This window comes from Nuphar pumila, chromosome 3, assembly GCF_984573655.1.
Source record: "Nuphar pumila chromosome 3, dmNupPumi1.hap1.1, whole genome shotgun sequence".
NCBI classification, from domain to species: domain Eukaryota; kingdom Viridiplantae; phylum Streptophyta; class Magnoliopsida; order Nymphaeales; family Nymphaeaceae; genus Nuphar; species Nuphar pumila.
The window spans coordinates 3956941-3971549 of record NC_143251.1 but is presented as its reverse complement, the minus strand read 5'-3'; the positions used below and the strand labels follow the sequence as shown (position 1 = coordinate 3971549).

The 14609-nt window shown below is 37.1% G+C and overlaps 1 protein-coding gene across 3 annotated transcripts in view; it reads right to left on the bottom strand.

Moving 5' to 3' along the window:
- SAB (HYPERSENSITIVE TO PI STARVATION 4) overlaps positions 1-14609 on the bottom strand; it is a 123441-nt gene that overhangs the window by 67920 nt on the left and 40912 nt on the right. For all 3 annotated transcript variants that reach the window (XM_089998644.1, XM_089998645.1, XM_089998646.1), the window contains 3 exons: positions 11623-13731; positions 5970-7851; positions 5538-5638 (listed from right to left, as the gene is read on the bottom strand). In XM_089998644.1, the coding sequence (XP_089854770.1) occupies positions 5538-5638; positions 5970-7851; positions 11623-13731 (4092 nt within the window). The remainder of the gene's footprint in view (positions 1-5537; positions 5639-5969; positions 7852-11622; positions 13732-14609) is intronic.

Below are 14609 nucleotides of genomic sequence, written 5' to 3'. Positions count from 1 at the left end.
GAGATACAACTCTTACGTTTGGCACAAAGAAATCTTTTGAAAAGTTTAAGGTTCCAAAACTTTTTACTTGTAAAGATGTGCCATCGGCAGTTGAAACATAGGAGTTTTTATAATTATTACATAAATCAGAAAGCTCATTTTCAAGAGGGGTCATATGAAAGGAAGCTCCAGAGTCAAGGATCCAAGACGACATACCTGGAGGAGAGGAGGAAGCTACGGCGGCACCCGAAGTTGATGAAATCTTGAGTAGAGTTTGTAGTGCTTCCGATAGTTGAGCAAGAGAAAAAGAGTCCTTTCCTTTGAATGTTTCATCTTTCTTTTGAGTAGCTTCTTCAACGGAAGCAACCTTATTTTTCGGTGCTTCATTCAACTTAGGGCAATTAGGTCTTATATGACCCGGTTCTTGACAATGATGGCAAATGGCTTTTCTATAATTGCCATTATAGTTATTTTGTCTTCCAAAATGAGGAGGTTTGTAAGTTTTCATGTGGTTGCCGGGTTTTGATACGGCCAAGACATCATCTCCCCCTTTAATCATGCCAAGACGGGTTTCTTCTTGGCATATTTCGGCTATGGCATCTTCCAAGGGAAGAGGCTTAGATCTATGTAAGAGGGAGGATCTAACTTGCTAATATTCGGGCCTAAGCCCATGTAAAAATTGGAAAAAGTGTTTTTTTTCCATTTGTTCTCTCCTTAATTCCACATCTATACTAGAAACACATTTTGGTTCTAGTAAAGATAGCTCATCCCATAATGGGCCAAGAGTGCTAAAGTAGTCCCTAACACTCATTTCTCCTTGCTTGATAGTCCGAATTTTTTCTTGAAGAAAGAATTGACGAGCAAGGTCTTTTTGGGTAAACATACCTTTCATGAAGAACCATGCTTCATTTGCCATCCGAAATTTGGCAATGTTGGCGCAAATCTTGAGCTCCACATTGTTCATGAACCAAGCAAGAATCTTGGCATGCTTACTTTCCCAATCTTCTATTTTAGATTGGTGTTCTTCAATGACCTTCATGTGGGCATCTCCTTCAAGAGCTTTCTCTTGATTACCTTCCATCTTAGTTAGTTGAAGTTGTGGTTCCGGAATAGTGCCCATAACGTATCCCCAAAGCTTTTTCCCTTTGAGGTTGTTTTCCATGACGGCGGCCCACATCATGTAGTTGGAGCCATTGAGCTTGAAGGAGAGATCAATCTTTTGTTCTCCTTCCATAATAATCACTTACAAGAGGATGAAAAGAAGAGAGATATAACAAGAAAAAAATATAGCTACACAACTAGCTATATTAAGAAGAAGAGCAAACACAAGGCTCTGATACCATGTAATGAAATATGTGTAAAAGCAAAGAGTGCACTAGGCACTTACAACATCCACTAATGAACAAACAACAAGGGCTAATACCCAAACCCACAAGAGACAACACAACATAAAAATATAAATGTCTCTTATTGAGAGAGAGAGAGCTCTCAAGAGTGAGAAATACAAGAGGGGTTCACCCCTATTTATACACAAAAGAAGGAGAGGGGAAGGGCCAAGAGGCCTTAAAAGGAGAGCCACATAGGGGGCTCCCCATGTAGTCGTTGGGAGCCCCCAACGGTCACAAATGTGACTGTTGGGGGCCCCATCGACTACATGGTGGGGCCCCTTTTGTGTGAGCAAAAAAACAAAAATAAAAAATATGATTTACAAAAAATAAAGAGAAAAATAAAATAAGAAAAACAAGTACCCCTATCGGGTACTTGTGAAATGACAAAAATACCCCTATCGGGTATTATATATATATAATATATATATATATGAATTACATGTATTTTAACAGATCCGACCCATTTGCAACCCTACCTAAGACCATCTCTCTCATTCAATACAATCTATGGTGCACGAACACTTCACTTAGCATGTGTATCCTGTACTGACAAGATACGATATTTCATTGATATAGTCAAACCAGTTTCACGCACAGTCAACATTGTGTCATTAACTTTATCTAATTTCTTTTATGATCTGAATACTTATTTTATATTCATTTGAGTTTTTTTCCTTTCAAAATTTGTCATCATTTACATTACATTTCAAATTCAAGTTAGTTTCATTATTTGATGTTCCTAATTGTAGTGATTTAAAATTGTTGTTTTATACACATACATACACATCTATGTGTGTGCACTACAACCGTGTCCCCATGTACGAATTTTTTAAAATTATCGTATAGTACTAAGTGTATCCGCATCATGAGTGTATACGCATCATGTCCCTCTCCAGCATCCATATCCATGTCACATAGGTATAATCCAACAATCAGATATAATATGACAGCCAATAGACTGGATCTACTAAAAATGGATCGAACTCCCTGTGGAATAGGTGAAACAGCTCAGGTTAGACTCAGTTCTGAACATATTTATTTACCCAGTTCAAACATGGATCTGACTAGACCAGACCAGACCATATTTATTCAGAATTCAACTCATATTCAGATATGTGTTGTCCATACTCAACAATATGGGCTGGAAATGGTTTTGAAATGGGTCAGAACTCCAACCCATTTGCATCCCTACACAATATCATAGGGCTTAGATCCTAAGCAGGGCCACAACCATTTACATGAAGATGGATTGTATCCAGTGTCACAGGGGCACATCATTTTGGCTTTGTGTCCCTATTGACACAACAGGACACTAACATGGGCACTGATACATACAAAGATTATTTTAATAATTTTTTAATATTTTAATGTTATTTCAATAAAAATGCATTTTCAAATATTAAAATGTTAAAAAAGTTTTTTATTGATTAAAAATTAAAAAATTATGTGCCCTTGTGTCCTATTTTTTAAAAGAAAAAAGATTGAATTTGCAAGTTGAATCCTTGTCATGTGTTCCTAGTCTTGGTGACAGGTTACCATGGGTATGGAATTCAATAACTGAAGATAAAATTAGGTATACATTTGGATTACAAATTTTCCTAGATATGATATGACAGTCAGTCGACTGGATCCACTAAAAATGGATCGAACATAATTATTTTCATGTGGAATAGGTGAAACAGCTCAGGTTAGACTCGATGCTGAACGTACTTATTTACCCAGTTCAAGCATGGATCTGACTAGACCAGACCAGACCATATTTATTCAGAATTCATGTCCTCCAATCATTTCTATCCAATGCCATGTCCTCGGTGAGGTTCAAAGCATTCATATCCTTTCCTATCATCTTCATCCAAGTCTTCTTAGGCCTACCCCGACCTCTTTTAACTAATATATTTTTCCATTTCTCCATCCTTCTAACTGGAGCATCATTAGGCCTTCGCCGAATATGTCCAAACCACCCTAAACGATTCTCGCTCATCTTATTTTCAATGGATGCAATGCCTACCTTCTTACGTATCTCTTTGTTTCGAATCTTATCTTTTATTGTATTTCCACACATCTATCTAAGCATACGCATCTCAACTACACTCATTTTTTGAATATGATGTCTCTTGGCAGCCCAACATTCCGTACCATATAGTAAAGTGGGCCTAATTGTCGTCCTATAAAAAATTTCCTTCAACCGCAATGGCATTCTACGATCGCACAACACTTCAGTTGCACTTTTCCATTTCATCCACCCAACCTTTATCCTATGATTTACATCTCCATCAATTTCTTCATACTTTTGAATGATAGATCCCAAATATCTGAAACAGTCATCCACCGGTATTTCTTGCTCACCAAGCTTCACTACACACCCATTACTACTTCGTTGCTTACTAAACCGACATTCTATATATTCTGTCTTACTCATACTCAACTTAAAACCTCTTGCTTCCAATGTTTGTCTCCATAATTCTAACTTAACATTATCCTCAGCTCTAGACTCATCAATCAAAACAATATCATCAGCAAACAACATACACCACAGCACATTTTCTTGAATTGATCTCGTAAGCTCATCCATCACTATAGCAAATAGAAAAGAGCTTAATGCAGATCATTTATGTAACCCAACCGTTACAGGAAAATTGGTTGTCACCCCTCCACAAGTGCGGACATTGGTTACTACTCCTTCGTACATATCTTTAATTATACTAATGTACTTGAAAGAAACACCTTTCTTCATCATTGTCCACCAGAGAACATTCTTAGGTACTCTATCGTATGCCTTCTCCAAATCAATAAAAATCATATGCAAATCTTTGTTTCTTTCGCTATATCTCTCAATAGATTTGTCTAAGAAGATGTATAGCTTCCATAGTTGATCTTTCAGGCATAAAACCAAATTGATTCTCCGATATCATGACAATCTTCCTCAACCTAGACTCAATCACCCTCTCCCAAAGTTTCATAGTATGACTCATGAGTTTTATACCACGATAGTTTATGCAATCTTTTATATCACCCTTATTCTTATATAGAGGCACCAAAGTACTCTTCCTCCACTCATTAGTCATTTTATTTGTCTGCCAAATCTTGTTAAAAAGAGTTGTCAACCATTCTAAACCTTTATCACCCAAGCATTTCCAAGCCTCGATACATACAAATATTATTTTAATAATTTTTTAATATTTTAAATGTTATTTCAATAAAAATGCATTTTCAAATATTAAAAATTTTAAAAAGTTTTTATTGATTAAAAATTAAAACAATTATGTGCCCTTTTGTCCGATTTTTTTAAAGAAAAAAAATGAATTTGCAAATTGAACCCTTGTCAAGTGTATGGGTGGCAATCGGGTCGGGTTGGCGTGTCAGCATACCTCAACCCGAACCCGACCCATTTATTAAACGGGTCGGTTGTGGCAAACACTAACCCGACCCATTTAATAAACGGGTAACCCGACATGACCCGCCAACCCGTTTAATAAATGGGTTGGGTCGGGAAAACGGGTTGGCAGGTAGCGAGCGGGTTGGCGGGTCGGGTTGGCGGACGGGTTGGGTTAGCGGGTTGGCGGGTTGACCCGCCCGCCTAACCCGTTTATTAAACGGGTCAGCCGAGTTGGCGGGTTGGCATACCCCCAACCCTAACCCGACCCGTTTAATAAACGGGTTAGGCGGGTCGACCCGTTTATTAAACGGGTTGGCGGGTCGTGTCAGGTTTTGCCACCCCTAGTCATGTGCTCCTAGTCTTTGTGACATAGGTTACCATGGATATGGAATTCAATAACTGAAGCTAAAATTAGGTATACATTTGGATTACAAGTTTTCCTAGGTATGAATCTGAATTATCAAAACAGACTGGGTATTTTTTTGTAAGAACCCGATAACCAATGAAGAGGTGTTCAGTCTACAATACATATCAGAGAGAATTTCTATATAGCAGTCTTTAATAAACCCCTTCTACTTCACAAATATCAGAAATAATTTCTATATCGCAGTGTAAAATTATCCTTAAAAAAATAGGTAGCAAGAACTTGTCAAAATAAATGCATGAGAAAACTTAAAAGAGAAAAACATCACAGCAGAAGACGATTCACAGGAAGAAACCTCCTTGAACTTCAAGAGAACTCAACAAAAATCACCAAGAGAAGTCCAGACATCCAGCATAGCCAAAGTACTTACGTTAGCTTCTTCTGAGTGAAGATTGAACTGAGGTTGAAGGACATTCACCATGAAATGCCGTGTTCCCTCCTCTTCAGCATCATCAGTGCTTCCATGCTTTGCTGGTTGACAGTAATGCTCATTAACGATAACAACCATATTTCAAAATACATCATAAGAAATAACTATGTTCCCTTTTGATTAAAAGTACAAAATGCGAATGGAATTATCTGCAACAGCAACAACTTCAAGCAAAACTACTCAGACAGAGAACAGGTTATGATTCTGCAAATGGTCAACTATCTTTAGGCACTAAAAGCAAACAAACAAGCAGCCCACTGAATTTTCTTAAAATAAATACTGATGCATTAGGCATTTTCTGCAATGTACAAGACCACGCAGCATTCCATAGATACAATCTTTTAAAACGATAGAAAAGGATACCAACCATACCAGAAGATGAGCATTCTGTCTTTGTGGAAGGTGACAGCATTGAAAGTGATGAAATCTCCCCATGTAGTGGAGAACCATTTGCACCCTTACATTTCGGAGGTGGTGAAGGTTTGAAAGAATCATCAGCAGAAATTTCCACCGCATCTTGTTTCTGCTGCTCTTCAATTAATTTTCTTTGTGCATACTGACGCGATGGAGAAGGTTTAGGCGATTCAAAAGCTCTTGATATTTCACCAACCCATGACCAAACAGCATCCCTGTTCTCAATAGTCCAAAGAAGCTTAAGACCATAAACAAACACACGCTGGCAATTGTCAGCTATTACTACATTAAAGCCATCATCATCACTGGGATCGGACCTCGTATGATCACTCTCACTGCTATTCTCAAACTCAGACCTAACATATGTTGTCTCAAGGCTTTTCCTTCCAGCCTCTTGCCAAGCTAATAACCTGGCGGGATCAGCCTTTGGTGCCTGCCTCCTAATTGTGAAATAATCAGAAGATAAAAGAAATCCATCATCCTTATACCTCTTTGTACAGTGTCCTACATTCTCACAGCAATCATCACGAGCCACTTCTACTAGAGTACCCGGCTGAGCTCTCTTTGTTTGAGCAACACATGTGCAGTGGTCCTTATTCAGATCAACCTTTAACATGTGCAGATCAAGACCCCGGTAAACCAGATCCAAGGGATCACGCTTACAGTCAAATGTATACCGCTGCCTACCACGACTATAGCAAAGTTCATATTTTAGTTTTGTCATTCTGAAAGTCAACCCACTAGCAGGATCATTATCTCCTAATGGCATATGTTTGATGGAAGCAGGTGTTGCATCAAGACGAAGCATAAATTCTGTCATTACTTTGTCCAGTGACAAGTTACCTGATCTTGGTAAGCGTGGTATCCCGAAACGTGGCCATCGAGAAAAGGACCGCAACTTGTGAGGAGGATTATAAAACAGGTTCCACCATCTAAATATCCAAATTAAATCATGTGCTCCCATATTCAGACAAGGAGAATCAGAGGAAATATGGTCTGGATTTGTTGTTGATGCAATTGAAGAATATTCATTGGATGTAACACCAGGGACTGATGAATCAATTGAAAATGCGGATGGAGATACTTCACCAGGCGAAGCAGAAGGCTTAAGAGAAAAGTTCCAACGAAGGGATAAGGATGTTGAACGAAATGGATCATAAACTTTTTGACGAGGTTCACCTTCTCTTGGAAGTGCATGAAGATAATGATTAAGAGGTGTACCTGATTCACATTCCCATTCCATGTTAACTCCAAGAGAGAAAGCAGGAGAACAAAGAAAGGCTCTAGATCCATCAAAGGGTGGCTTGATGTTATAGTTGTTAACCAGACGCTCCAAGCTGCTAATATATATCCTGAAACCATTTGCAGAAAAAAGAACACGGCCATCTGATTGCTGAATATCCATGTAATCAGAAACAATTTGAAGTTTGTCAAGCTTTTCATATGGATCAGTGGTTGCTAGGAAGTTCCATGTGAGTCCTGTACAGCAGAGTCCAATTTTTCCATGAACATAGTATCGTATATCATCCCACCATGGTAAGCTGCGCTCTTTCCTTGGTCGTTGAGCTACAGAAGATATTTCAGTATTGTAAGAATCAAGAACTGAACTCCTAACACTCAGATTTGCCCTGCGGAGAGCTACTGTGAAAGCATAGCTTACATCAGCAAGAGCAGGTTCAAAACCCACTCCAAAGGATATGTCTGCCTTCTGGAAGCGAATGGGCAAATCAGAGTACATTTTAACTGAAGGTGTTGTCCCACTTGCAGAACGCAACATAGACACCTTCCTCCATCTGCCAATGAAAACATCTTGTTGAATTTGTGGTTGGAAAAAAGTTGCCTGCATTTAAGAGAGACATCAAACAATAATAATATGTAAATCATTTATAGATATTATCAGCTACAATGGGTACTCTGGATTCTGTCATTTTCAACAAAATCTTCACAAGTGGCTAAAAAAGGGAGTCAAACATGAGGCAGAGCTGTGACAATAGCCCATGGAAACGTGTAAAAGGATATTATAAATGATAAAATAAACTAAATGTGAACCAATATTAAAATAAATAACACATTTGAAATTCTAAAATAAAAGATTGTTTTGAACATATATGTTGCAACATACATGCATGCATACATACCATAGTTGCATTGGTACTCAGTACATCCTAGAGTATTGCATATCAGGCGTACCATTACCCGATATTGGTATGAAACTCATTTATGAAACCATAGAAAGAAGTATCAAATGTTTAAGAAACTGGTCTCAAACTCTCAATTAATTGAGAAACAATTACCAATTTACATAAAAACACATTTCTATAACATTATAATTGAGTATAAAGTTTGTTTCTATTAGCATTTTTGCAAACAAGCAACAATTTCATTTTATAGAGACATTATTTTATTAAGATTTTTAATATTACAGTTCATAAAATAATTATTTATACAATAATTGATTGATTTATATATTATGTCTAACTATTTTAATTTATAGGTATCTTTGTAAAAATATATACTTTGTATCAACTTTTTAGAAACTCGTACTAATTCTTTTAAAAACCTGTATCACTATTTTTTGGAATTGTATCAATGTGTTTCAAATAAAAACGTACCCAAAACTTTTTCAGCCCTCACGTACTCGTACCAGTATCTCAAACCCGTAACAGTACCAATACTTGTTTCTGGCAACTATGATACATACATATACATATACATAGTCAAAAGAGCTAGTCAGCGCCTAGGTGGCAGATATCTAAAAAGCCTAGTCTAGGTAGGCAGGACTAGTAGGAAACCAAAAAATATTAAAAAAAATGCAGAAATTACAATAATATATGTGTATAAGATTTAATAGAATCTACACACACACACATATATATATATACATATATATATATATAATCTGAAAAAGAATAGAGAATACACATTTATATATCTGAAGAAAAAGAGTAAACATACATCTAAAAAATACAGTTTGTACATAAATATAAATATATATATGAAAGGACATATCATATATATATATATATATATATGTTCCAGAAAAAGAGACAAGCTTGGGCCTAAGCAAGGACTAGTCGGTGCCTAGGCAGGAACTAGTCCGGACTAGTCGGGGACCTTTTAAGTTGACGGCACCTAAGTGCCTTGGACTAGGCGCTGACCCAACGCCTAGGGAAACTAGGTGCCTAGTCGCCGATTTTGACTACATAGTATACATATATATATCTTGTGCACTAGGTAACAAAAATCTTCCAAGATTAAATAAGGACAACGATATGGAAATGGTTTAGGAAGAAAAGGAGGAAAACAAGAAACGTGCTCAAAGGATACATCATGAGACACACGAAGTGTCAAATAAATGAATCAAGAAGCCTAAAAGGAAAAAATTAGTGTATGGAAGTTTGTCAAGAAAACAAACTCATTTTTATAGTTCTTCCTTTAAATTGTATCTTAATAAAAAACATAACATTAAGCCTAAAAACAGATGCCACAAAAATCTATCAAAGATGGAGCTAGATTTGTATTCAAGTTGGAGCAAGACAGCAACTATTGGGAAGTAAGGAATTGCAACAGTGAATCATGAACCCAGACCCAATCAGCTTATCAGGACCCTCTGTTCCTGATCACGGCCTAGGTCACACAGATACAGTTGCCAGTATGTGGCATGAGATGGGTACAGATCATATATACAGTAGTTTTCCAAAAGAATGATGTGATTGTGCATCTGGTGTGTGTGTGTGTGTGTGTGCACATGCATGCACGCTCAAGCATTCATATTGCAAACAACAGCTCCAATAAGATTAAAAAAAAGTGCAGGAGATCTAGAACAAATTCATAGAAACATATAATACATAATAAAGGGATAATGTTTGCTACGCTCATGGGATCCAATCCCCCGAGCGAAAAACCTTAATTTTTAATGTTTTTAATCTTTTCCGTACATCTGACCCTCCAGATGTGGTCTACATGATGTTTGGTTTAGTTGAAACTGGCCATTGGATCATGTTTTTCCAATGAGTATGTCAAATTTGCCAGGGATTGAAAAAGTCAATGGTGGATGGCTGACAATGTACCGAATTGTCAACTCTCAAAAAATGGTATTTTTATGTTGAAAAAATACAACCTAAGGGCCGCTTTCTACTCCTTTGACCATGCTGAACACATCCATGTGGTCAGATTTGTCAAAACAACCTCCCCCTATGAATTTCAACTAGGGGGTTTGGAACCAACAAGGATAGCCAACATATTCCCTATAATAAATACTATATAGTATATGATGCCTATATGACCCAGCAATAGCAACCAAAAGCACCAGCAACAACACAGCCATACAGGTATGGTGAAAAAGATTAGGAAGAAACTAAAAAGCAAGAGAATTGAACCACTCCAACTGCAGTCCAGAAATCTATAGCATCCTCCAGTCATATATTAAATTTGAATGCTCATGAATGAAACAGCCAAGAAGGCACAGAGATGCGAATACTCTAAAACAATGAGAAACAAAGTAGCCATCCCCAAATTCTAAATCAACTTCTGAGCTGAAAAAGATCGTACAGAAGTTGGAGGCACTAGTAATCAAGCTTTTGCACACGCAAATAGGGTTAAAAAGTGGATGTATTAATTACAAAAACAACAGGGACTTGGGTTAAGGTATAAAGGCCACAACAATAAAGATATTCAAGGTGTCCACTGCTTCCAATAATTGCAACACACATTGAGTGATATTGAACAGTCACAAAGAGGAATTTCATGGAAATTTTAAAATAGGCAAAAAGTTTTGAATAAAGGATTTATAATCTTTCATTTTATTTTAAAAACTTCAAAAAATTTCTGATATATAAGCTTATGTTGGAATCCCATTGTTACATTTTCTGCATTTCAGACTTTAATATTTGTGATCTTCATAGGAATGGAAAGCATGTATATTAAGAAGTTTTATGTAACAGACAGGAATTTGAGAATATAAAAAATCAATAGCCCACACTGCACCTGAAGTGTGACAAATTTAAAAATGGCATGCAGTCTTGTGCATCTGTTGTAACCACCATTGGAATTTTAGAAATTTTATAAAATGAACTGACACAATTATTAGTACTTTTGAAATGCATAATGTTTTTTTTGTTTATTACATTGTGAAAATGTGTGCAATGATAATGGCATCAAGTTCAAAAATCTCAGCACATTCCTAATTTGAATTTCTACAGAACAAAAAATTGCAAAATCAAAAATAAATTTGGTAGTTATTACTGCAGTTGCAATGATCAACTTCCAACTAACACTGTTTGTTAACTGTATCATTGATTCTATTGTTTATTGATCCTTTTCTCTCCATAAAAAGACAAACCAAGATGCACACTTTTTGGATCTAACTTCTGGCATAGTCTGAAGTCCAGCCTTCCTATATTAATAATATTAATGAAATTAAGTTGCTTTCACGAGTTGTTACACAAAAAAAACTGAAAACTAGTTTTGTCATGCACCCTAGACATTTGATGCACTGAATATTCATCTCAAAGAAATAGGAGTGAGAGAGAGAGCGAGAGCAAAATTGTACAGCAGCAATAAAAACCACAAACAGGTATTCACAAGCAAAGATCAAGTCAGTGTTACTAACCTGCTGTGCAAACACAATATGTCCTTCACATTGACCAATGGTACCAGAAAACATGGGAAAAGAGAAGTTTCTCAACCGGACAACAAGAGAACCAATATTTACAGAAATGTTTCTCCCATGCAGCCTGGAAAAAGGTATCTCGGAATCCATGGAAACTGGGTCAAGACTCTTAATCAATTCAATCATCCCAGTTCTGCCACCTTCAATTTTTGTCAAGCTTAGATCCAAGTCTGTAACATGAAGAGATAAAAGAGAAGCTCGAGCAGTGCTAGGCCTAAAACCAGCTTGGAAGCCTCCCCTGCAAGCACCAGATCCTTCCGAGACAATCATGTTCTGGCATGCTTGGTAATAGGACTGAAATGCCTGCTTGCGGATTTCTTGTTGCAAATTCTTAACAGTTGAAACATCATGTGGATCAATTTCAACTCCATTGTGATAGATTTTCTCATCAGAAAGTGGCTCACCCGCCTCAAGATTACCTGAACTCTGAAACCCCCTGGAAACAATGTCATCAAGGAACTTCAACCGAACAGATAACTCACAAACTTCTTTCTTCATCAGCTGGTAATGTTCATCCAGCCATCCCTGAATTGGCTCTTCTTCAATTTCAGCAGTGACCTTACGTATGCTGAACCTCACGCATCCAAACCTTGAGGACCTGGCTTTTACCTTCTTTGAGCTTTCTTTTTTTAAGGGAAAAAGCAAATCAGTTTTAGCAGCCATAATAAGCTTTAATCCTCGCCACATATCTTCAACAGCATCCTCAATGGCACGTAACTGAAGACGATACGGCATGCATATATGGACATCAAGTCCTTGAATAACCCAGTCCCATGTGGTAAGTGATGGGTCAAATGAGCTGCTTAAAACAGGCACACTAGGGATACGTGAAATCTGCATTCTGCTACTTCTCATCACTCTTGCTTCATTGATACTAAGTCTAAGATCTTCAAGAAGTACCCCTATCCTGGCATTTTCTGAGAAAATTGACTGCACCTGAATCATTGCCTCCACGCCATCTGCAAGCTCTGCAGATACTGTTAACATTTCTACATCAATGGCAAGGACAAGTTCTCTTCTTTTCCACTGCTTATTAGAACGGGAGTGATCTACAGCCTCCTCCATTTTCTTATCTTTGTTAACAAAGTAATTTGTATGTGTGTTCTCATCAGGACCCAGATGACTTTGCTTCTGCAACAACAACCTCAAGCGCAAAACCAATTCATGTAGTGATAAATGCATGTCGGGTTCCCACCTACTTGCGATATCAGTTGCACTGAAAAGGGAACACATGGAGTTCTCATTGAGGCCACTAGGACGGCGTACAAACTTTGCGTTCTGCATGTCAAACAGAGTCACTTTCACACTAGCCATACTTTCATCAGAATATGCCTGGTAGACAGACTTGGCTCTTTCTAGCTCCATCTGCATAGACTGCTTGTCTTTATTCACACAGAGACTTAAATGAAAAATGTCAAGACACATCGCATATTTCAGTTGTTTCCTTTCACCAGATAACATGGATGTTATCTTTGCTGTACGTGGTGTACCATCAGTTGAAACACTGATGATGACTTCACCACCCTGTGATCCATAATTTACACGTTTAGGATCAGAAACCACTGTACTTTCCACTCCCATCTCACCACAAAACTTTACTGAGCACCTTTCAAGGTTAAGTTTTAAGATACGAGTCCCTTTTCTTGATGGTTTGTTGGTGTAGCTTATCCTGTTGGTGCTTGTCCCATTGTCTGTCACAGATAGACTCTTTAGGAGTGCTTTGAATGACAATGCCGTTGATATAATTGACTCAAGTCTCTGAAAATTACAGTCTACACCCATACCAGTTATATCAACTGAAAATACTAATTTGTGCTGACTTGGGTCATGTTCTTCATTTGATTCCATCTCCTTGGGTCCCCAATCTATACTTACCCGTGCCACATGAACCAAAGAACCAGAATTTGCTTCCACGCCAAATAAGCTTTCCTTCAGAGATTCCTGGTACTCATCCGCCATATGGAGGTGTATCTCACCAAGTTCCATATGTACTGGGGTTCCTCTATTTGCTATATTATTTGCAAATACGTGTGATGATTGTGAACACCCCTGCATTGTCATGAAAATCAAATGTGGCATAGTTTAAGATAATAAGCTTAAACAGAACTCATACAGCGAGAGAACCATAGCAGAAAAACACAAGGGAAAAGCCTTATGTATATAAACAAGTTTTTCAACAACAACAACAACAACACCACCAAGGACCTAATAGCTACTTCATGCAATGTTAATATCTAGTGGCACATACCGAATCAAGGAGATTTGATTATCTATACTCAGGTACATTTCAACGACGCACCCTAGTAACTCCTATTCTAGACATTGGCAACAAGGCAAATTATTAAAATGGAATTCCTTTGTTCAGATTCCGAAATCAGAAGATATCCAAGGAACCAATACAAAGTGGTGCAAGATATATATTCTGCCACTGATAGTAATACAACTATCATAATGAAAAAAAATTAAAACGGCAATTACTCAACCATTAATTTATAGTGAGGAAGAAAATTTTAAATATTCTTGAAATTTTATTGGGCAGAAAAGTTCAAAATATACAAATATAAAAATAAAAGAATAACTAGTTTTCTTAGTTGTCAAAAGCACTAGTTGGAGCCTAGGCGTGAGACCCCTAATAAGGACTAGGTGGGACTAAAAAATAAAACAAGGAAAGCAAAACTATTACAATTAATAGTTAAATTTAGTAACAAACACATGATTGTAACTATGAATGAAGTGTGTAATTCAGTGTAATATATTGCAAAATTCATAAAATTGCATAGCATTGAACATAAAACCAAGGTTGTAAGCAGTGTATCGTAACCGTATTAGTCAGGCCAATAGTAACATTGTATCATACCGTATTGTATCATAAACATATCGTAAATTTTAATAAAAAATTTAAAAAATAAAAAAAAATAGTAAAAATT